This window comes from Cyprinus carpio, chromosome A25, assembly GCF_018340385.1.
Source record: "Cyprinus carpio isolate SPL01 chromosome A25, ASM1834038v1, whole genome shotgun sequence".
NCBI lineage: Eukaryota > Metazoa > Chordata > Actinopteri > Cypriniformes > Cyprinidae > Cyprinus > Cyprinus carpio.
In genome coordinates, this window is record NC_056596.1 from 19,701,176 (window position 1) to 19,725,991 (window position 24,816).

The 24,816-nt window shown below is 39.0% G+C and overlaps 1 protein-coding gene across 1 annotated transcript in view; it reads right to left on the bottom strand.

Annotated features, from left to right (window-relative positions):
• Positions 1–24,816, bottom strand: part of LOC109072806 (Fanconi anemia group A protein) — a 47,547-nt gene that overhangs the window by 9,943 nt on the left and 12,788 nt on the right. Inside the window, exons 2-33 of the mRNA XM_042715833.1 lie at positions 23,066–23,147; positions 22,790–22,932; positions 21,675–21,770; positions 21,411–21,478; positions 21,224–21,327; positions 20,629–20,721; positions 20,474–20,528; positions 19,930–20,042; positions 16,062–16,138; positions 15,455–15,596; positions 15,237–15,370; positions 15,027–15,137; positions 14,847–14,942; positions 14,705–14,764; positions 8,225–8,307; positions 8,096–8,156; positions 7,772–7,821; positions 7,538–7,614; positions 6,807–6,890; positions 4,963–5,081; positions 4,290–4,360; positions 3,910–4,009; positions 2,746–2,930; positions 2,576–2,669; positions 2,331–2,504; positions 2,185–2,258; positions 1,775–1,903; positions 1,622–1,691; positions 811–968; positions 633–741; positions 499–558; positions 304–408 (exon numbers count right to left, since the gene is read on the bottom strand). Of these exons, the coding sequence (XP_042571767.1) occupies positions 304–408; positions 499–558; positions 633–741; positions 811–968; positions 1,622–1,691; positions 1,775–1,903; positions 2,185–2,258; positions 2,331–2,504; positions 2,576–2,669; positions 2,746–2,930; positions 3,910–4,009; positions 4,290–4,360; positions 4,963–5,081; positions 6,807–6,890; positions 7,538–7,614; positions 7,772–7,821; positions 8,096–8,156; positions 8,225–8,307; positions 14,705–14,764; positions 14,847–14,942; positions 15,027–15,137; positions 15,237–15,370; positions 15,455–15,596; positions 16,062–16,138; positions 19,930–20,042; positions 20,474–20,528; positions 20,629–20,721; positions 21,224–21,327; positions 21,411–21,478; positions 21,675–21,770; positions 22,790–22,932; positions 23,066–23,147 (3,177 nt within the window). The remainder of the gene's footprint in view (positions 1–303; positions 409–498; positions 559–632; positions 742–810; positions 969–1,621; positions 1,692–1,774; positions 1,904–2,184; positions 2,259–2,330; positions 2,505–2,575; positions 2,670–2,745; positions 2,931–3,909; positions 4,010–4,289; positions 4,361–4,962; positions 5,082–6,806; positions 6,891–7,537; positions 7,615–7,771; positions 7,822–8,095; positions 8,157–8,224; positions 8,308–14,704; positions 14,765–14,846; positions 14,943–15,026; positions 15,138–15,236; positions 15,371–15,454; positions 15,597–16,061; positions 16,139–19,929; positions 20,043–20,473; positions 20,529–20,628; positions 20,722–21,223; positions 21,328–21,410; positions 21,479–21,674; positions 21,771–22,789; positions 22,933–23,065; positions 23,148–24,816) is intronic.

The following is a 24,816-nucleotide window of genomic DNA, read 5'->3' on the forward strand; positions in this document are numbered from 1 at the left end:
AAATTTTATGGAAGTTTGTTTCCGCCACGTAAGAAAATATTTGAAAAGATAATTTGTTTTCTCATAATTGTGAAATATAAACTTGCAGTGCGTGTTATACAGTTATAAATGATATAAAGTCGCAATTACCTTTTTTAATTTTTTATTCTGTTACTTCCATAGGAAATGGATGTGGATTCTTTTTTTTTTTGTTTATTTTTTGTGTATTCTGTGGTAGTGGGTCGCGAGTTCTCGTCGATGTTAGTTTAGGGGTCGCTGGCTAAAAAGTTTGAGAACCACTGGTGTAGAGGACAGATGTTTTACCGCGGCAGACAGCGGCAGCAGCGGACACTCGGTGTTGAACAGAGACAGACACGCGTTCACTGCCTCAGCCGGACAATCACAGCTCACACTGCCACTCACCACCGCCTGAAACACACACACACACACACTCATTAGGACTGGAAGATTCACACTGCAACCATTATCTGAGTCTTTGCCCTTAGATACGTCACATACTTTGAGGAAGTGAGCCGTGAGCTGGAAAGACAGAAGAGCAGCAGGACCACACGCCCCCCTCTGAGACACAAAACACACATTACTCACAGTCACATGACAGATCACATGTGTCACGCTGAGGTGATGATGGAGACCTGAACATGACTGATGTGTTTCATCATTCGATGGCAGTCCAGAGTTCTCCTTCCTGTCCTGTCGATTCTGACGGTCAGCAGCATCCCCGGAGGAACCAGCGAGAGAACCCTGCCAGACGTAAACAACACTCATCATCACAGCTGACCTCAGAGCGGCACACGGAGGACCTGCTCGTACCGGCTGACGTCATCAAGTGTTTGCTGATAGCTCAGCTCGTGTCCGATGCTGTCGGGGTCAGGGGTCACTGAGCACCTGCTGTCAATCACGTCCCAGAGGAAGTGACCCGTCTCATCTGATGCGTTTTGCTGAGTAACCGCCACTTCATACAATAGCGCCTGCGGAGAGACCAGACTCAAGGCTCATGGAGGTTGCCAGATTGAGGAAACAATATGAACGAGCACAACTGACAGTGGAAAGCGCCAAGCATTATTGAGTTGATTTATGCACGTTTTAATATTCCTCTGGTCATAGTGATTTTTAGATGGATGCTGAGGCTTTTTAGATCGAGTAGAATCTGCAGTCTGAACCAGTAGATTTGCTGGCTTCCATGCCTGTGCTGTGTATGCTGTGTTTTCCACCAACTGGCATCCTGGGGGGTCTAAATACCATGGGTGTAAACTGGCAGTGGGCGGAGTCACACACACCAAAACAAAAACAGACATTCCGACATGGAACACACAGTTCAGAATAGAATAACTGTCTGTAGTGTTGTTTTCAGAGAAACAAGTATGTTAACTTAGCATGTCTCCTAAATATATCCGGAAACATATGGTATTTTTATGCTTTAATACAAAAAAAAAGAAAGCACCTTTGAATGTGAACTTGCAATTTAATGCATGTGGCCTGAGGTGTAGCTACACTATGTCAGGATAGGGGCATAAGAAAGCTTCGAGGTTTGTGCATGACAAACAATGCAAACACAAGAACAACAAGAGGATGAGCAACGTGCACAAGTCTGGTTTACAAGGAGCATCTAGAGAATGAGCACCTGTAAGATCGACAGCAAGTCAGGCAGACAGCCATCTGTGAGTTCATGGGAACTTCCTCCTGTCCGTGACCTACAGAGACACACACACACACACACACACACGTTTAACGGCGTATGACTGCGATCGCTCTGAGACGGATGAGAGGAACTTACGCTGTGTGTCGGTCGAGAACAGCAGTGATGATGCGAGCGCAGATTCGAGTGATGTCTCCTCCACAGCCTCCATCATGCTCAGACATGTGCAGATAATACTGTTCACATGCCCACTGCTCGTACTCCTGCCTGAGTCAAACACACACACACGGGTCTGGAAAACACTGTCTTTATACCAGAACCATTTTCAACATGCAAATCTGACGTTCATAAACTCTAATCCACATTTTTGAGCTATATAATAAATATATAATAAAAATGAACAATTTGTAAAAAAAAAAAAAGAAAAAACGACTTTAGCGTGATGATAGCATGCATCGAGAAGGAGTCCAGTTACTAGAGCGGTGTTTGCTGAGATTAAAGCTCTAGAGCTCATCCGGAAGCATGTGTTGTGGATGTGTATGGTTTACCTCTCGAGATCTGTCAGTGCGTCTCTGCTCCGCTGAACACGAAGCTCGGATGAGAGCCACTCAGAGAAAGAGAGCTGATGAAAGAGTGAGAGCAGAGTTCAACACCACATCATCTGTCAGCTGAAGTCCTGCGGCTCTGAGGGTACCTGATACTGCGGCTGTTTCTTCAGCGATCTGATCTGTGCGTTCCTCCACAGAGCGACAGCAGACTCTTCCACTCTCCCGGTGAGATCAGGAGCATCGGTGTGCAGATCAGACTCGTCCTCATCACTCATGTGCGCTCGAGTCTCTGGGACGAGTCTGGACATCACATACTGAGCCTGAACACACACGGACGTGAATACCTGCACCCTGAAGATCAGATGAGCGACTATCGACATCGGTTCTGTACCTTTTTATAAAGTCTTCCTGGGATAAAGTTGTGGAGTTCTTCTGACTGAGCACTGGCTCTGCACAGCCCATAAGAGAGAACGGCCACACAGAACCTGAACAGAACACAACAGTTATCGAACGTTACAGATCCAAGCAGCGTGTTCACGTGTGTGAGCTGTGGAGGCAAACCTGAGGCAGAGGGCCATGTGTGAGCGTGTGGAGCAGATCAGAGCATCAGAGAGACACTCGGACACAGAGAGAGCGCCTGCAGAAGAGCCCATCAGCTGCAGCGGAGGACACACGAGTCTGCAGTAATGCAGCTCCACCTGCAGCGCCGCCAAACCCAACACATGAGCCGCGCTCAAAGCACTGCCCTATAACACACACAGCATTAACACACCAGCAGCACTCAGTCTTCACATACAGTACAGGTCAAAAGTTTGGAAACGTTACTATTTTTAATGTTTTTGAAAGAAGTCTCTTCTGCTCATCAAGCCTGCATTTATTTGATCAAAAATACAGAAAAAACAGTAATATTGGGATATATTATTACAACTTAAAATAATAGTTTTCTATTTGTATATACTTTAAAAGAATAATTTATTCCTGTGATGCGCAGCTGAATTTTCAGCATCATTACTCCAGCCTTCAGTGTCACATGTAACATCCAGTCTATCACATGATCATTTAGAAATCATTCTAATATTCTGATTTATTATGAGTGTTGGAAACAGTTCTGCTGTCTAATATATTTGATGAATAAAAGGTTAAAAAGAACTGCATTTATTCAAAATAAAAAAAAAAATTCTAATATACATTTTCTTTACTATCACTTTTTATCAATTTAACACATCCTTGCTGAACAAAAGTATTGATTTTATTTAAAAAATAAAAAAAAGAAAAAAAAAAATTACTGACCAGTAGTGTATATTGTTATTACAAAATATTTATATTTTAAAAACATAGCTTTTTTTTTTTTTTACTTTTTATTCATCAAAGTATCCTAAAAAAAGTATCACATTTTCTGAAAAAATATTAAGCAGCAGAACTGTTTCCAACTTTGATAATGAATCATCATATTAGAATGATTTCTAAAGGATCATGTGATAATGATCCTAAAAATTCAGCTTTGCATCACAGAAATAAATGATAATTTAAAGTATAATAAATTTTAAAAACAATTATTTTAAATTGTAATAATATATCACAATATTAAATTTTTTTTCTGTATTTTTGATCAAATAAATGCAGGCTTTATGAGCAGAAGAAAGTTCTTTCAAAAACATAAAAAATAGTAATGTTTCCAAACTTTTGACCTGTACCGTATATATCACACTAAAACACCGCAGATACCTGGTACTGAAGCAGATCCCACAGTCTGTGTATCAGAGCTGAGACGAGCCATCTGTGAGCCAGCAGAACCTTCACAAACACACTCGGCCATGAACCCTGCCTGAGAACAAAATCAATAACGCTGATGTTTTAGCTCATTTTGATGCTAGATTTGTCTAGTCTTATTTTTAGTTCTCTTAGGTCATCTCGAGTGCTGGCCCACTGGTTGAGAACTACTGCTACAACAATATTAGCAAGAATGTTCAAATACTGATTAATGATCATAATTGCTTCATTAGTAGTCAACCTTGATGATGAAGGCTTAGTCTAAACAGACAATGGCTACAGAACTCAAACAGTCGGCTTCAGAATTAGAAGCAGAACTAAGATGAATGTCAAACCTGTTAGGAGGCTTCACTCTGGACGCGTCCAGTAAACACAGACAGAAGCTCTGTAAGATCAGACTGGTGACCTGAAAGATGTGGACAGGGTCAGACTACAAATCGTCTGTCATCTTGAACATGAAAATAAAAAGAAAACATTCACAGCCAGCCTTGTATTTCTGTTCAAGCTCTGAATGTTAGCAAATGAAGTACTTCCGTCCGATTTTAAATGGGGTTTAACCTGACCGATCTTCGTTCTTGTGTCTGGGTCACTGACCTGTTGGACAGTGAGAATGTTTACTGGCTAGAAGCTGCACAAACTATCACTTCATTTTCAGGTCAAAGAGCAAAGATAAGGGGACTAAAGCTTTGTTACAAGATAAAGAGCCAGCTTTAGTCTCATTACACAGCAAACCGCTGCTCCTTCGCCGACCATCAAGTTGTGAAGTGTTTAGTGTTACTGTGGCTTATGACGCCAATGAACCGGGAAGATCACATAACCTTGTGTCAAGCAATGTGAGGAGACGGACTCCGCAAGAAGTTGAGAATCTGCACCAAACTAAGCACCAAATCCAACAACAAACCAGCTGCAAAATGAATGGAGCAGAATTAAAGGTCCATTTAATCCTGCAGAGATCACGGCTGGCGTGTGAATGCTTTCTGAAGGAGCGGCAGAAATCTGCGTTCGTACAGCAGCGTGTGCTGAATCAGGTGAATCCCGGTTCAGTGTGATGACATCACTTCCTGTCTCTTCACCAGCACGCTCATTCCTCAAGGTCAGAGAGATCCTGGACAGCTGAGCACAAACATCTGGCAAGATAAAACACACAGCAGCGTTTAGAGCTCTGTTTTGGGTACAATGAGCTACAAAAAAAGAAAAAATAAATAAAAATTTCCTCAATAGAAAAAAAAAAAATCCAAGTAAATAATGTTTTAATCATTTTATTAGTGCTGTCAATCAATTAAAAAATATTAGCTAATTAATCACACATTTTTCTGAACTTAAATCACGATTAATCGCTCCATATTTAAATGGGTCATGTGATGTTTGATGATATGATTATTTTGTGTATTTGGAGCAACAGAATTTGTTGACATGCTTTAATGTTCAAAAACACATTATTTTTCAAATACTGTTCATTATTGTAGGTCCTCTACGCAAATCTTCCCACACAGTGACGTAGAGATGTGGGGGTGTGTTTAAACGAGGTGTTTTAGGGGGGTTTGGACGAGTATTAACTTTGATAAAGAATATCTCTTTGGATTTGAGACTTTAGTCTTTGTAACTGTACAGATCTTCTTTATTCACCGAGAGCTTGTAACACTCCAAAGAGAAAGGAACAATTGAAATCGCATCATATTCCAAAGAGAAAGGAACAATTGAAATCGCATCATATTACATCTTTAAGTATCATCATGGAGCCTATGACATTATATTTTTAAAAAAATATATATATACTTTTTTATGACTGAAGGCGAGTACCAATATTATTGATGTCTCTATGAATTTCTTTTTTTTTTTTTTGTCTAATATATAACCATTTACTCGTGGTAGGGAGCAGGTGTATATTTCTTTTGTACCAACTAACATTTTGAAAATACAAACACTATCATGAATCCAAAAATTTATATCATAAAAGCTTTATGAATGATTACAGTTGTAATCATTCATAACACTTCATAACATTACAGCTGAACCAGTGATGTCACATGGACTATTTTAACCATGTCCTTACTACCTTTCTGAGCCATAAAACGTTTCAGTTCCGCTGCTGTCTGTGCAGGGTCAGAAAGCTCTCGAATTTCATAAAAGATATCTTAATTTATGTTTTGAGGATGAATGGGTTTGTAACGATATGAGGGTGTGGAATTAATGACAGAATTTTCATTTTTGGGTGAACTATCCCTTCAAGGCAGCTCTAATCGCCTTTCTGGAACATCATAACTTAACTGATGACATAACTACCACATTGCATGCTCTTAGTTTCTTTTGTGCTTTAATGTGAAATGATAAACAGAGCGCAAAGCCATTAATATGAAATGATACACAGCGTCTGTGCTACAAACACAGTATACTGGCTGACAGGACGGAAAATTGGCTGCTTACTGACATATGTCCTGACAGCATCTCATCTGAGCGCAGTTCACTCTTGTTCTGCTGAAGCTCGTCGTCACCTGTATCGTTTCTGCACTTGTTTGACTCGCACCTGGCACTGAGGTGTATTTGGAGAGCATGTCTGAAAAGTCTCCCGTTAGATGTGGTCGTACAGAGACGTTCTGCACTTAAACAAACACCGAAGCAGCAGTTGTGAGGGGGGGTGGCCAACCTTAGCTCCGCCCCATGCTAATTGTGTAAAATAATTTTAACGCATTAAGCTGAAAAAAAAAAAACTATAAGTGTTTATGCGTTAATTCTGACAGCACTAAATTTTATATCATGAATAACTAAGGTATACCTTAATTTTGAATGTGTGTGTGCTATAAAATGTGTGTGTGTGTGTGTGTGTGTGTGTGTGTGTGTGTGTGTGTGTTTACCACCGTCAGTGGCCCCATCAGTCATCTCAGGAACTGTTCCTGTAGAACCCAGCAGGTGATCGTCCTCACTCGACTCACACACACCTCAACACACACAAACACACCTATATTAACAGAAGAACAGCTCTTAATAGCTGTTTGCTCACTGAAAACTCTACTAAAAGATACACAGCATTAAACCCACAATGGTCACTACAGAAAAAAACTGTACAACAGTTACCAATACATTTCAAGAATGAAGATCTGATCATGGCCTTCATCATCCCTCAGCTGGTAGTGTTGTGATGTTTCAATTTCAATGTTTACTTATTAACTTAAATTAAAATAAATGCATTGGTTGATAATGACACCTAATAAAGCTACTCTCAGATCATGATCTTTAAATTACTGTTTTTTTTAAAAGGTCACTGTGCGGGGTCCTGTTAGATATTTACTAATATTTATGCTGTCATGTCCTATTTCCTTGATAACCACATGTAAACTTTTCTAGAAAACCCCTCAGCGGTTCTCTGTGAACTCTTGTTGTGATGGTAATATCAGCAGGATCGAGGCCGGCAATTCTATGCTCTAACAAAAATACATGTTTGAACACACATATAGCAAACTAATAATAATAAAAGAAGATTTCAATTAAGTATCTTTAAAGTTATAATTTACTCTTTAAAACTAGAATGATTTTAAATATGTATTCTTCATATGATCAAAGTGACAGAAATGATGTGATGAAGCACCTTCTTTCTGTCTGTACGTCTCTCTCTGACAGGACTCTGTATATGACATGTACAGGGTGGCGGGAATCTTATCTGCCCTGTTCGTTTAAAACAAAACAAAAAACCCAAACACAAACATACATTCATATAAATGTCAACAGACAATATAAACACAAACATTTCCAAAACCGGTAAAACTACGTACACTGTTCTGTTAAAGTGCATTAATAGAATGTGTAATAAAGTGATGCCTACTTTCTCAAGGCCTCAATGAACATCATTCTGGCATCTGACATCACAGGGAGCTGCAATGAAAAATAAAATCTGATAACCATTAAAAACAAGCTCAACATTTCACTAGGCATCCATGAAGCCCTAAAGCATCCGATAGTCCCTTCCCTGCATAACACCTTCCCGTTACGTGGGATCTGCCTCAGAGACTCTGAACTTCTCTCTCAGCTGACATTGTACTGTGGAGTACACATGCCCCTGTGTCAGGACCTAATATACGGATAGCCAGATGCCCACCCTCCATCTAAATCTTGAGCGAGTGGACTGAAAGATGACGATGATACTCACCACACGTGGAGAAAGGAGAGCAGGGAGGAATCGAGACAGGAAATACGGCCTCCTAAAAATACTGAAGACAAGGAACACCACGCTCACAATACAGTTTGAATAGGTATGTGTGTGTGTGTCTGACAGTACCTGGCCTCTATCACTGTTGCTGGGATCTTACTGGTGGTCAGGAAAAGCGTCACGGCCTTCTCAACATCCTGCTGTGCTGGACACTGAAAATACAACAGTTCAAGGTTGTCGATAAAGCTGAAAAAACTACATTTGCACAAAAAAAAAAAAAATCAATTATATGAGAATTCTGAAGTGTTATGTTATTTACCACAAAGTGGTATTTAAAATGTATATTTTGTTTTAAAATAAATTGCATAATATTGTAAAATCAAAAGGTTTAACCCAGGCTCTCAGGACAGTTTCGGTGTTCAAAAGCTGGTTACCGATGTAACTGTTGTTTCTCTGAAATCTGAATCTACAGAATCATCTTAGCCTTCATAACCAGTGTTAATAAGCATAACCATTTCTCCTGACGGATATGGTGTTATAAGAGTAGATGACCCATACCAACAAAGGAAAGTAAGAGAAAACCAAGGATCACTGGTGAAGTACAGCCAAACTCACATCCTGAGATGAAGAAACACTGACCTTCTCACTAAAGTACAGGGAGAGGACATCTCACTGCAGCACAGCACACTCTAAAAGATTATTAACATGTTTTTCTGATATTATTGTTGGTCACTGTAAAGGGGGCGCTAGTGAGCTATGGGTAGTTCGGTATAAACCATGTGTGGTTAGAGGAGGAGTCAGTTCACTATGGAGAGGGAGGTATGGCCTATCTGTCCTTGACTCACAAGTTGAAGTCCAAATTGGGAAACTTTGGTTGGTGTTAGTAAGCAGTGTGCTGTGTGAAAGTCTGAAAGTCAATGGACATTGGCTGTTTGGACACTCCTCATCTACAGCATTGTCAACCAGATAAGATTGACCATTTTCTTTATTTCTCGGATGTGTTTGGGCTCATTGGTAAATGTGGTATTAAGCTTTTCTGTAGTGGGAAAGTGGCATGAAGTATCAATCTAAATGCAATACATATCACTACTCATTTCCGGAGGTCTGTGATTATTATCGTTTTGTTTGTGTGAAAGCAGGGAGCCATTGTTATAAAATATTTAACATGCAATATGAACAAACACTGGTTCCTCCCAAATACAGATGTATAACCAAAGCTTTTGCATGACAGGGTAGCAGTTATAATGTCAACAAGAGAAACACCCCTGAAAGCAGCTCACGAAGAGGAAACAGCCCTGGTGGAATGGCAGCAACAACCCACCAATCAGTCATCTCTCCTTACTCTCAGCTTGTGATCAGTGAAATCTGACTCCCGCAGCTTGTGTATGGAGCAGAGAATTGTAGTTTAGAAGTGTAGTGTATGTTTTCCAACTGAACTAAATAACTTACTTCAATAAAAAAGCAAAATGACAGTGATGCAATTGGTGTAGGACCAAACTCAGTGTAACACTAACATACGATGACATGCACCAGTCACTTTGTGCAGCATTGGTCTGCTCACTACCTCATTCAGCATAGAACTGATGTCATTCTACTACCTCTTCTGTCAGTTAAATAAAAGAGCTGCTCTCTGAGCCCTTTGTCACTTCAATCAGACCGAATAAGCTTTTTTTTTTTTTATCTGCAGTTTGTTCACTTCACTAGTTTGCACTCTTTCTGCCATGTGCTGCTTTAACTTTATTTTTATTTTATTTATTTTTTTACATGCCCTTATTTGTATAGTTTATTTTATATTTTATATGTTATCTGTATTTTTAGGTTCTACTGTTAGTGTTATCTGTATGCACCAAGGGTCTGAGAGTAACGCAATTTCAATTCTCTGTATGTATGTACTGTGCATGTGGAAGAACTGGCAAAAAAGCAGACTTGACTTGACTTGAACACAGACTACCGCAGCAAGCCAAGTGTTATTGTAACTTCAGCATTCTTGTTACGTGCCAAATCGCAGGACGGCTGGACCCACGCTAAATTTATTGACCATCCACTCCCGCCTGCAGCAAAGTTGAAACCGCCTGCTCCTGCAAGATGATCCCAATCTATTTGTGCAGAAGCAGCCCTAGAGTTGAGTGCAGTGACTGAGGGTTAACAGTATAAGACACTAGTTCCCAGTGGCCAGACCAATGAGTGAGTGAGTGAAGTGACATACAGCCAAGTATTGTGACCCATAGTCTCTGCAAATGCTCTGCATTTAACCCATCCAGAGTGCACACACACAGCAGTGATCACACACACACACACCGTGAACACACACCCGGAGCAGTGGGTATCATTTATGCTGCGCTCCCCGGGGAGCAGTTGGGGGTTCGGTGCCCTACTCAAGTTACTCAACTCAAAATATAAATATTTTGTAATAACAATATACACTACTGGTCAGCAATTTGGGGTCAGTATTTTTTTTATTTCTTTTTTTTAAAATAAAATCAATACTTTTATTCAGCAAGGATGTGTTAAATTGATAAAAAGTGATAGTAAAGAAAATATATTATTAGAAATATATTATTTATTAGAATTTTTTTTTTTAATTTGAATAAATGCAGTCTTTTTAACCTTTTATTCATCAAATATATTAGACAGCAGAACTGTTTCCAACACTCATAAAAATCAGAATATTAGAATGATTTCTAAATGATCATGTGATAGACTGGATGTTACATGTGGACACTGAAGGCTGGAGTAATGATGCTGAAAAATTCAGCTTTGCATCACAGGAATAATTTTTTTTTTTTTTTTAAAGTATATTCAATATAAAACTATTATTTTAAGTTGTAATAATATTTCACAATATTACTGTTTTTTCTGTATTTTTGATCAAATAAATGCAGGCTTGATGAGCAGAAGAAACTTCTTTCAAAATTTCAAACACTTCTTAAATGTTTTTATTAGGACATATACATTATCTTGCACATTTTATCTCCCCAACAGATTCTAATTTGAAAGAAGTTTATAATGCATGTTCGCTATTCCCAATTCAGAAGACTGTGCACACAGCCTGTGTCTCTGAATGCTTCTCATACTCGCTCCTCCCTGCAGCCCATCTCGTAATGCTTGGTTACAGTTGCGCGCAATATGGACGAGGCTTGACGCACGCGCACAACCTGTGTCGACTCGCGCCTGGCTCTGCGTTTAAAATGAATGTAAATTCAGTCTAACTGCTTTGCTAATTTCACTTGGATGAAATGAAACATTCAGCACATTTTTCACTTGTTCTTAAAATCCCAAATACTCAAAAAAAAAAAAATGAATAAATAAATAAAATCAGCCTATGTAACCTATGTAATACTTTAATAATTGACTAAAGTAATAAAGTTCTTTATTTGCTCAAAATACTAATCTTTCCTGTGAAATTCAGTAATTAAGTAAATTCTGTAAAAGTAGTAATACCAATATATTCCCTGCTGAAAAAACAAACAAACAATAGAACTCCTCGCAAAACACAAAAGAAAATTGAATGAATTTAAGGCTTATAATGGAAACAATCATTTCTGTGATGATTTCTATTGTTATTTTTGTTTTTTTCTTTCTTTCTTCATCAGGATAATGATACCCATACTGTGCTGCACACCATTGACAATATTAAATAAATTAAAATCGCAAATGAAATCACAATCGGAATATCGGTCCTAAAAATCACAATTGGATATTTTCCCCAAATCGCACAGCCCTAACGAACAGTGTTTGGACCGCTGCATAACGTAGATGGTCGAAGTATACTTTGGACTTAAGTCTCCTCTTATAATCCAGTCAGAATGATAGGGTGATTTCACCAGACCAGTACTAGTTCACACTTGCCCATGTGCTGATGATATCGTTAGTGAAATTATGTTAGCTACTCATTTTGTGCCAGGGCCAAAACAAAACTGTTTGGGTTAGGGATGTTCATTTTAACCGGTTAACTGACTGTTAAGAATTTTGACCAATTAATACAATCAGTTAAACGATTTAAAAAGTAATTGATTTATTTTCAGTAATTTATCCATATATTTAAAAAGGTTTGCTGCAAGGTTAAAATATGTTACACGTATAAAAAAAATTGCTTTTTAGAGAAAAAAAACAAGTTGCATATAAGAAGTCGCATTTTATTATTTCATTCAGAAATAGGCATAATGCCGAAGCAAAATGTTTACAAACATAATAAACTGTAAACATAGCTAGGCCATTTTAGTACCCAGGGTTTTTCCAAAACGATTTTTTGTCCCGCCAAAGCCTTATTTGATCTGTAGTTGGGTTTTGTGAGTGAAGCAGGCTACAGACGGAGTGATGGAGAGAACGAGCACAGCGCCCCTCCCCCGCGCGCGCACTCTCCGTCTTCAGTTCTGTCTTTGCTCTCTCCCTCGCATCAAAATCAACTGATCCTAAAGGTCGGAAGACCGAATCCATGATTCACATGGTGCATTCGGAGAATATTTTTGCTGAATTACCGCTGGGTGTGAATTGCAGTCAAAAAAAAAGTTGTTTTATCTTCTCTTACAACGTGTGACAAGCATTCCTCACTTGCAGCTGACATAACTTTAAATAAACGCAAAAAAAAAAAAAAAATCTATCCAGCTATGAAGTGCGTGTGTTCGTGTGTGTGTGTGGGTGGGTGTGTGTGTGTGTGTGTGTGTTGACAAATCTTTCGCGATGTCCTAACAGCCAGGATTCACACACAACACGTCCGCTAAAGTCCGATTCGCGAGCTAATGACTCCTTTGAGCGATTCATTATAATGAATGGTTAAAGCAGTTGGTCTGCCTGTCAGTGTCTGAATCGGTGTATAACAAATCATTACTTCTTAGAAGAACATACACATCTGAAATGAGAAAGTAAGTGTGCTTACCCCATTTAGCAAGAGTGTTTAGTAAAATTTCGCCTTAATAATCCACAGTATGTATAGGCCTACGACAATGTGTAGTAAATTACCTATAAAATCATTTAGTTTAAAGTTAGACTGGAGTGAGATGAAACTAGATCAAAGCACAAAGCAAGCTGTTGCTAGCTAGCTGCTAATTGTATTACATTTTATATGGTAAAAAATTACACTATTACACCTTTTAACGCTGCATTTTTAATGCTAATTTTTAACTGATATGATTATACTAAAATAATTATCAGGTCTATCAAAAAAGGATTTTATCTTTCAAAACTATGAAAGCCAGTCGTGGAAAAATCACAGCTTTTTTTGCAAAGAGGGCAAGAAAGGGATGGCAGTGAGAGTGACAGGTAATATCTGTGTCTGATAATGCATAATTTGTAAATAGATAAATTGTGATACCTTTGACATTTCAAATATACTTTGGTATCGATGATGTTTACATGTAAATAAGTTGTAATCGCTTTCTTTTTACTACCTAGCCTGACAGTGATCGTTTTTTCATGAATAAATAGGATAAGAAAAAAAAAATCACAAACTGTTTCTTTGTATTTATTTTAAATGTCACATTTATTGTCAATATTGGGCTTGCGGATCATTTGGGTACTAGGGTACTCTTTGCTGTGTGTGGATGACCATGTCGGTCAGCCACCACCGAAGACCAGTTTTGACCCAGGAAAAACCCTGGTACCCCTCACTCCACAACAAATCCTTTCAATTAACAGTATTTAGAAAAGAACAAGAATAAAAAAATAGGCCTTTCAGAATTATAGCAATATAAACGACAAGCCATAACGAATTTATTTAGGCTAAAAACAAAACTGAAATATTTGAATGCCAAATTATTATTTATTATGTAGCCTACTTCACTCGCATTCTAATATCCATGTAAAACAAAATGTTTTGCATAACATCACAGCGGTGTGGTGATAACACTTAACGGCACAGATTTTACTGCATATTTAAACTGAGCAGTGTGTTTTTCTCCATATGTTTGACTGACTATTTTATTATGATAATGAACAGGCTGCATTGTCAAGGTATCAAAGCTTAACTGTGTGTGTGCATGGGCACCAGCGCAATCACTCAAATTTTTTCTTCTAACAGTGGAAACAACTACTCCTTTTAGTCAAAGATAATCGGAATTGTAAACAGTAAACAGTACATTCCACAATAAAAAACAACTATTTGTGCATAAAATAAGCCTAAAGAAAAATAGGATGCCGCTTTCTGCCGTTGATTCCTTTCCTTTCGCGCACAACACTCAAATGAACGGAAACTGTGTTTTCCGTTCATTTTATTAATTTATTAAGTAAAAATAGATTTATATATTAGGCCCCATTATTTTCGTCCATATATATATATATATAATATAGCTTTATTAGTGTTTTCTCTGCTCGCAAGAAGCTCTGCAGCTGCGTGATGTGATGCATGTGGCCAATGAAAGCTTTTTGCAGTTTTTAAAATCTGCACAATAATCTAGAAAGAATGTGAATCAACACCACAACAATGGGATCAGCAAACTAAAACTAGCAGCAAAACAGCTGTCGGAATACTTCTGACCCCTCAAGCACACCCCTGAGGAATGCAATTCATACATATGTGTATTTTCATTCAAGTTTGAAATCACCATGAAATCAACAGACTTGCCAGTCTTTGTAACACTCAAATGAACAAGAACAAGCTTTTACACGACTTACTTCCACCACACCAGCAGATCCGTTCACCACCTCAAAGATTCCCGTCTCCTCCAGCGACACCTGCATGCACACTACAGTTAGTCCAGCACAAACCCATCCGTTTCTACGCAGAAGAAAACAGGGACCCCACAGCTGTTCAGACCTTCAGATCTCTCAGTCGGGTCTTGGCAAGGGTGACGTACTCTTGCAGCAGAGAACGATACTTTCCTCCAATGTACGGAGGATGCATTACATGAACCTAAAGAACAAGCAGAGGAATGAAAGGAAATATGACGGGAGATGGGTTGCACTTAGATCACAGAACCCTGAGTGCGTGTCTGACCTTTAGATACTGTGGGGGTTCATAAGGAACGAGGTCTGACAGGAACTTCAGGAGAAACACAGTGGACTTCTTGCTTTTAGCATGATAACCGCTGGAGCCACCAAATGACAACTAATAAAAAAAATACAAAAACAAGATATTACAATCTCAAATTTAGGTAAAGGCCACTAATGCGTTTAATATGTGAGTGTTTGAAGACAAAGCACAGACTTTAAACCAATCACTGTATGAGGGAAAGACAGCAGGACCCTCGAGCGACGCCTGACGGGCCAACAGGAACAGCGTGATCATCTTCTCCACATCGTAACGGTCAAACGCTGACCTCAGCAGCCTGGACAGCAGATCTGAACACAGAGACAGACACTGCAGGACGTGTAATTTCTCCCTCAGTGTTCATTCATCAGACGCTGAAGAGCACTGGCGTGTACCTGTGAGGCAGCGCTGCGTCTGAGAGTGATAGATCAGCAGATGAGACAGACACGAGAGAACGTGACGCCAGTTCACCTCATGAGTCTCTAAGACCTGCTGCATCTGACTCAGCACACACTCCACGCTGAAGACTAGACAGACCTGGCAGACACACAGAAGGGACACAGCTGTTACTCTGGGTCAGACGCAGAGCTCCCTCTCTTTCAAAACAATGACTTTTACATTTTATGAGTATTTTTACCTTTATAAAGCCATTTTTTCTAAAAGTATGCATCGCCTTTTGAGAAAAAATCCTTACATTTAATCAGTGAATTAGAATGAGAAGACATTTGGGCTATCATCAAGCAAATAAAATCAGTATCAACAAAATTCATCTTTGCAATGCAGAGGTAACACAGAAGCTGCATCTGAAGAGGCATTTAGATATATTTACACACTTTTCAGTGCAGAACACAAATGCATTTAACCTGCAATTACAAATGTAATTTAGCAGACGCTTTTATCCAAAGCGACTTACAAAGTAGAAGCAATCAGACCAACAAGAGAGAGCAACAATATACAAGTGCTGTGACAATAAATATGAGTGTGAGTATAAAAGTCATTTACCTTCGAAAAAAGAGCCGTCAATAATGGAAGCGTTTTAGCAAAGCTCCATTCACTCTGTGCAGCGATGACATCTGACACTACACAAATCACAATTATAAACAATTACACACACTTCAAACTGCTACAAAGATAAATGACAAACAGAAAAGAGCAAGGCTGGGTATCGAGTTCGATTGCCAGTAAGCATGCAGCATGCTTGATGTGCCTAAATCAAGAGCTGGTGATTGGCTCTGGTGAGGCTGTGCAGGATTGTGGCGTCTTCGAATATTTATTGATTATTATGGTGAATGACGTCAAGTTGACCGTTGCAAGATTGTGCAAACTCTAGAGAGTTTGTTATAACTCCTGACTGCAATCTAATATATGTTTTGGCTATATATTGTTGCTGAAATGTGCTATTTGTAGCCTTTTCTATTAGCTAACTGCTACACCTGCTTAGCATTTCTCATGTAAACACACTGTATCGTTATGAAAATAGCCAGAATCTCATGAAAATCACAGACAAATCATATACTGTCAAAATAGTGTGTTTATTAGCTTCATGTTTCATCTGTAGAAATGTTTTCTTGGGTTTCTTCTGTACAGAACTGAATGCAGAAGTGTAATGGATGTTCGTCATCAGAAGAGACAGGATGGGTTATGAACGCATAATATGAGTGACATGAGCAGCGAATGAGCTTCCTCTGAGTCAGAACAGTGATCGCCGAAGATAAAACGGCACATAAAAAAAAAGCGAAAACCAAATATACATATACATATACATATATATATAGCTGCAAGCAGGGATTATCGGAGTTTAAGCACTTTAAGGAATTTAAAGGGTCATGAAACCCCAGACTACTTTTTCTGAGATTTTAGCAGAGATGTTTGTGTTGCACATCATAGAAGACCCTGTTAGCATCCGATAATTTTACCTGTCTGCATTGTGTTGACGTCACTATTTGTGACGTGGCAATGGACTACAGTCCATCGATCATGCGTCGGTGTCTATTAAATTATTCATGAGACTGCCTGTTCTTATCCTATGAGAAGACACTTCACTTAATTATTCACAACAGCATGTGTTGATTTGCTATGACAGACATTTCAGACTGTGAGATGAAATCGCACACACTGACTGAGAAACGCTCATGGATCGAAGGAGAGTGTTTGTTTTTGCTTTCTAATAAGAGTTTGGCACTAACATGTCAAAAGTCTTATATAAATACCACAGATTAAGCCTTATAAGTTCTCAGAGGTGCAACAGTGCGCAGCCCGTCAAAAGGCTTATATAAATGCAACAGAAGGTCCAACAGCAGTGTGTGTTTCGATGCAGAGTGCAAATGGCTGTGCATTTATTTGTGTTTTTAGCACTTATAACTGATATGAATCTGTGTGAGTGTGAAGCTGTGTGTGTTGTCTGTCTCCTCACTTCCCCCTCCTCTGCTCCGCAGCACACCACACCCACTTTTTTAGCCTTTTTTAAAACTGTGGTGAGAACTAACCGGTGCTGAAACGGGTTTCATGACCCTTTAAGGACATACAAAAAAAGACATTACGTGTTATTTAGCAAGCCTGTAACCACCTAAATCAATGAATAAAATATTATTTTTGGCAAATCCAGGTAATGTATCCAGGTAACCATAGAAATACGATGATTTTTAATGTTTATGACTGTTATAGCGCCACATATGGTTGGATTGGAGGAATTCGCAAAAGTATAAAATGTCAAATATTTAAAGAACAATTTGATTGACAGCAATGGTCCTACAGGCAGTTGTTCAGAATGAGGAGATCTAATGCATGTGTGAATATATGAACATTTTCTGCAATTTGAGGTCACTTACCACAGAAATAGTGTTTTTGAAGACTTTTTAACTGTTATAGCGCCACCTGTGATCCGATCTCCATAAAACGTTTCATGCTTGTTTAGGAATCACCTGTCGCATGTGCACAGCTAGTTCCGTGAAGTTTTGAGTTTTTGTTTAGGCTTTAGGATATATTTGGACACGCCCCTATTCTAAACGACCCCCCAAAGGGTAAAGCTCAACATGTTTTTATTTAGTTTTTTTTTGGATTTGATTGACAGCAGTGGTGCTAGAGGCAAAGTTATTCAGAATGAGGTTTATATATGATATGAATATTGTGTGAAAAACCTCACAATATACAAACGTTTACACCCTTGAAAAATGCAGTATTGCCCCCCAGAGCCAAGTTTCTTTCAAATTTCTCACAGACCTTTAGGGCCATGAGTGAAACAGGTCCACTAAATTTTGTTTCGATCGACCTCCATTAACCTTGTCTAATAGGTGCTCAAATTTCATTAGCCTGTTGCGCCCATGTTTTTTAGATACGCAAATGTCCTTATAGACACTTGTGACTAGGGACAGAGACACTGCATAGCAATTTTTATGTTAATTGGACAAATAGTTGCACAGTTATAGCTTATACTTATAGCACCACCAAGTGGCCAAGCTCTGCGATTTTTTTTTCCATGTGACCTCGAGCGCTTACATAAGTGTTCTGAGTTTGGCAAAGATATCTCATTCAGTTCAGAAGTTACAGCCTATTTAGTAAAAGTGGCCCTGCCCCTTTCAAACGTGTTGGCGTTCCTTTGCGAGGGCGAGTCAAAAGTTCAACTTTTTTGTTAATTATTGATATTCACTCTCCAGAGAATCTTTCTGCACTGCTTTGGTTCCAATCGGGCAAAAACCTAGGACTAGTTTGCAAAAGACGGTCTTTCAAAAAATCCAAAATAACCAAAATTTTATTTGTTTACAATCGAATCCGATATGTTTTGTCTGGCGTGAGCCAAAGGTTTTCAACGATCTAAGACGCATGAGCCTGCGACTAACGGTTTAGGATTTTCTACTTTTGATCGCTGTAGCGCCCCCGTCAGGCCGATTGGGTCGCGAGCCTCGTTGACGTTGTAGACAGTGTAAGTACTACCTTCCCTCCAAGTTTCAAGTCTCTACAGCTTACGTTTTGCTCTGCCTAATCAGTTTTGAGTGGAGACTGCTGATCCTTGGCCTTTCTATCAATTACTGTTGGGTTTCCACCTTTCATGTTTGAACCCCTAAGAAAAAACACCGGTAGACAAGCAGCTAATGCTCATCAGATCGCGTAAATCAGTGAAAAATGAGTAGAAATTATAATTGTCTATGCTATGCGTTTTAAAATGGAAATCCCACTAGTGTAAACACAACCTAAAAGATGTGGAAACTGAAAACCATTTGAACTATTAAAACTATTTACATTTTATTTATTGTGCTGGTTATATTCTGTTCATTTGTGCAGTGTCTCAAGAGATCAGGCTTTGAGTCTAAAAACATACTGAAATAATAAGAATCCAGAAACGGATTTCATAAAATCGGAATCGAAAAAGTATCGTTCAGGAACCGGTATTGAAGTCAAGGTATCAGTATCGATACTGAATATGATATTTTTAATGATACCCAGCCCTAGAAAAGAGGTTCCTGACACACTGTCAGTCTGTGCTTCAGTTGACTAGCTTTCAGTGTCTCTTCCTGCACTTCAAGTTCGTCATTGACACAATCACAATCACAAATGATTTGTTTAAAAACTACTGGAACCATTTCATTGGTTTAGCAAAAACAGGCTTCTAGTTAACTTCCTGTTTATTGAGCAGTCACTGTCGTGCTGAGGTACAGAAAGTCTAAGCTCCAGCACTCGTCTCTGTGATATTACTCAAATACAGACCGTCAACACACTACAACCATCTCCAAGCGGTGTCTCTAAAATTCATACTGTACCGTCATGTTCTGTATGTGCTGCTCACTTGTTTATTGTTTAAACAACAACCATCTACCCTTTCCTAATAAAGCATGAAGACAACATATTTAAGAAACAAATCAGAGAGAAGTCTCACCTTTAAAAATGGGTTGGTATGTAAGGACACGCATGAGCGTGTGTGTGAAGAACCGCTGCAATGTGTCTTCAGTAACACAGCCACCAAACACTGAGACGTCAAACACCTGAACCCTAACAGAATCAGAACCAGAATCAGCTGTATTCGCCAAGTGTGTGCAAACACACAAGGAATCTGTTGTTGGCTTTTTTAGGAGCTCTTGGTACAAACAAAGTACATATGACATTGACAACAGAAAGAACATTTAAATAAGACTAAGAAAAAAAAAATAATAATAAGGCGGTATGCATCTGGAACAGAAGATTTCTGTAAGGATGTGCATTATTTACTGTATATATAGCTGTATAAATAAAAATAAATGTATGTATTTACATAATATTTGAGAGAGAAGCAATAATTAGCTAGATGTTCGAATGGATTACTAATTTTCAGGGATGAAATAATGCATCTGGAAGCTGAATTCCACATTGTGAACCAAATTTGAAGCACACTAAAATACACATAGATACAAAAAAAACTATTACTATTCACTCATAACATTTACCAGAAGCCAGCGGCTGACATCTCAGTGCCTTTAACACTCAGTGAGTCCAGCAACCCTAAAGATCAAAAACACAAAACATAGCTCATTAATTATATTTAATATATATATATATAATAATTAATTATATTTAACACTGCAGTGAGTCTCAGACTTACATGAGATCATGGAGTCCAGAATCCAGCAGCATGTCTGAGAGAGTTTATGACCGGAGTCTTCAAACGCCCTCCGCACCAGAACACACACTACAGCTACAGATAAAAACATAACCAATAATAAAAATAAAAAAAACACACACCACACTACAGAAACACAACCTCATCTAAAAACACAGAAGAGCACGAGTGTCCAAACTCCAATGATGGAACCGAGCTGCACTTACAGAGCTCTCACCGAAACAAATCTGGAAGTTTTATCATGAACTGAAATGGACACGTCACACTCTGGATATGTAGATGAGGTACTATAGGTCATTATTTAAACACAAGGACCAGATCTACATCCATCTTTATGTGGGTCAGTGAAGAATAATCAAATTTAGTATTTTCTCTTTTCTTTTACTTCATTTTAATTATTTAACTATTATACTGTATTGTTTTTTTTTTTTAAATATTATTCATTTCTGCATGTTGCTTTGCACTATTTTCATTTGGTACTGTTAATTTGTATAATTATATGCAATGCTTTGGCAATTTTTAAGTAAAATATTATAAAGTATACTCGGTGTGAAAGGCAGAGAGAACTATTTGTTACTGGAGAGAATCTGATGTTGTATCTGATGGTCATCCGGTGTGGTTTTCATGGCAGCACATAAAGCCTTCAGCTGATCAGTGATCCACGCGCTCGCAGCTGCATCTCTGCTCATCACATAAGAAACATCACATGTGGCGACTGCTCAGACTACAGAACTCCTGCATCTCTCATGTCATGACTGCAATACCTTTCCAGCATGAAGTCCAGCGTGAGGATGTTGTGAGTGTGCAGATGATAAATCACCTCCAGCACGGGCTGTGTGCACAGAAAAACACACACTACTGAATTCACAGAAGCCAGTTTCTGAGTAAAGCAGAGAAAAGTGTGTTTTTGAGCAGCTGTCATCATGGGGACCAGCAGCTGCTCAGGTGACTTCAGGTTTTACCGTTAATAGCTTTACTACAGTCATATACACTAAAGGCAAACCTGATCCACACACAGACTTACACACCTGGAGTTTCCAGTATTCCTGCCAGAGGAGCTCGGGACTGAATATTCCAGCGGACATCAGCGCTTGAGCAGACTTCAGTAATGCACACACATCAGACTGTTAAAAACAGAGTTTTAATGTATGAATACATCGATCAGAATGTAAAAACAATCAGCTGTCTCAGAACAGGGCTCCAGACTAACATCTGAGAGCAGTGGCACCAGCTCTACTGAGCTCTACAGGTGACGGCGCCAGGAGCAGATTTGGTAGCACTAAATAAAGAGAATTTAAGTATAAAATTACTATTGTTTTGCATTAATAACTCCAGTTTCTAATAACATTACCTGTTTATTTCTTGGTTAGTACAGTTAAGCACTGAGCTTGAGTTGGGAAGCACACAAAAATTTACTTCTTTTTTAACAACAGTAATGTGCAAAATCTAATTTAAGGAAAATTAAGATATTCTACTCTTATTAAATCCACCATTATTCTTTATCTACAGTACTATATGGAACTGACCGACAACTTCAGCGATTATAAAAAGGAGTACTCTGCTTTATGTGATTCGGTCGCAAAATGAGAAGTTTGTTTTTCAAGGCACTTTGAGATTTTTCTTACTTCATACACAAACTGATTTCTTGATGATTTGATATTATGTACAATTTGATATTTTATGTTTATTGTTTTTTTATTTTATAGATATTATTGTTCATTGTGTGATTCAGTTGCAAATTGAATTTAAAATAGTTTTTCAAGGCACTTTGTAAACTGGATAATCTTTAGAGCTTTAAAGTGCTGGAAATAGTTGTGTGAAAAATCACTGAAAAGTGCTCGATTTTCCCTGAATTTCAGGTTGTAATTACAAGTAGTTTGACCTGTTCATAACGTTTTTATTATTTGTGGTTTTCTTATTAGGGGGTGTTTTATTGGGTTTTTAGAATCCTTACTATTTCTGGTTTTCTACATCAGCGCTGTTTGCAGTTTGATGTTTTTCTCATATGCAGTGCTTAAGAGTCGGGGAACACGGGGGTCACATCAGTGCAACTGCTTACAAAATTTAGTCACGCCGGCAGAAAAACTGTTCACAAAATGAGATCATTTGGTCGCAGCCTGGAGCCCTGCAGTATGTGACATACTCTCTGTTTAATGTTCAGTAACACATGTTCTGTGTTTGTGTCTGTCTGTGTGATCAGATCCTCAATGTTTTCCAGCAAAACTCTCGCTGACAGCAGCCCGACCGGAACCCCCATCTGCTCTGATCGCCTCCGAAGCTCATCCTCTGATCAACATCAATACACAAAAACACACACACACACATTAAGATAAGCAGACAGTTCCAAAAACATTTTTATTCCACATTATTAAGCTTTCACAATTCATGAGAACTGAAGAGGCCAGTAGACGTGTCTCACCCAGAACAGACGTCTGGATGCCGGTGTTGTGCTCCAGCCCTTCATATCCATCACAGCTGATGCTTCTTATTTTACGATGTGACTGTAAATTACAGAATAAAGGTCATCAATGTAGGATCTGTAAACATCACTTGTTATGCCAATTATGATTTATTAAATTTCACTTATTAAAATCACATCTTGTGTGTGGACTTTTAAGTTACTTCCTGTCTGGTGCTTCATTTCATAAGCTGCATTCCAGTTCGTTTTTTATGTCCTTCCCTCCCTAACTTAACGAGTACCTTAACGAGTGTTCGCTACTGGCGGAAACACTGCAATAGGCTGAACTGGAAAACCTTTAGCCCTTGATAACTTAGAATCCACTATGGAGTTGACTTATTTAATTAGTTTTTCCTTACAAGATAGTTTGATGCAGCATTGTGGAACGCTCTTCAAAATGGTGCTTAGGGAAGTTCACAAGTGTGTCTAAATGTGAAGTGGAATGCAACCCCAGTCAGTTTGTCAGTCCCACCAGAATTTCACTTTTGTATTTGAAACAAATTAATTACTTTTGCTTGCTTAATTTGGCTTGTGTCCAGCAGCTGTTATATAGTAGTTATCTCAGACATCGTTAGCTATTTGTGTCGATATGCCGCAGATATATAAAAATATATCTAAGTTATGACCTATGCTCTCAATGTCAAATGTAGAAACATTAATTAATGCATTCATGTCCACAAGGCTAGATTATTGTAATGCTTTATTGGGTGGTTGATCTGCACGCTTAATAAACAAACTCCAGCAGCTAGAGTTCTTACTTGAAACAGGAAGTACGACCCCATTTGCCCGGTTCTGTCAACACTGCAAATGGCTCGAATGCATTTTAAAATATTGCTAATTACTTATAAAGCCCTGAATAGTTTAGCTCCTCAATACTTGAGCAATACTTAAGCAAGATCAGAACTGGAACACATCGCTCACAGGTCACTGCTGCTCAGCTTTTTGTCTCCCAGCCAGTGAGTAGTCTTTCTGGGGACAGCTGTCGATTCTGCCTGAATGCGGGCATGTAGTACATCGGAATGCTCCCTGACTGTTCAGCACCAAGCGGTGTCATTCAAACTGGGGACTTCACGTCTCCTCAGGGCATTCCAAAGAATGCTCGGTCTCACTGTACGCTTCCTCTGTGATTCCTCTGGGTCTGCTTCACATGCAGCCCCTCCAGTATTCACTCAAAGCCCATGTTTTCATCTCAGGGTAACCCACCGCTGCATCAGAGCTGTGGCCTCTTGGAAAATTTCTCACCTGTTTTAATCAGGTGTCCCGTTAGGCCTGACCTCCAGAAGGAAGGTGGTCACGACAGATGCCTCCAACTTGGGTTGGGAAAGCTCTGTACAAGGACAGACCAGCATTCAGCTCTTTGTCAAACCTGGAGCAATGCTTACACATCAACAGCCTCAAGATAATAGCATTTTTTCTAGCCCTAAAAACCTTCCTGCTGGCATTTAGTGGGGCACCACATCCTGGTGCATGCCGACAACATGACGATGGTAGCCTTTATCAATCACCAAGGTGGTCTCCGGTCATCCTCCCTTCACAGGTTGGCTCAACATCTCCTTTTATGGGGCCCAATGCAAACTCAGAGGTGGACAACTTTTACTGCTTAATTTAGTTTTCGAAACAGCGTGATGCCCTAGCCCATGATTGGCCCAGTGCTCGCCTGTATGCCTTCTCCCCGGTGGCCCTACTTCCTCAGGTCATCAGACGGGTTAGGG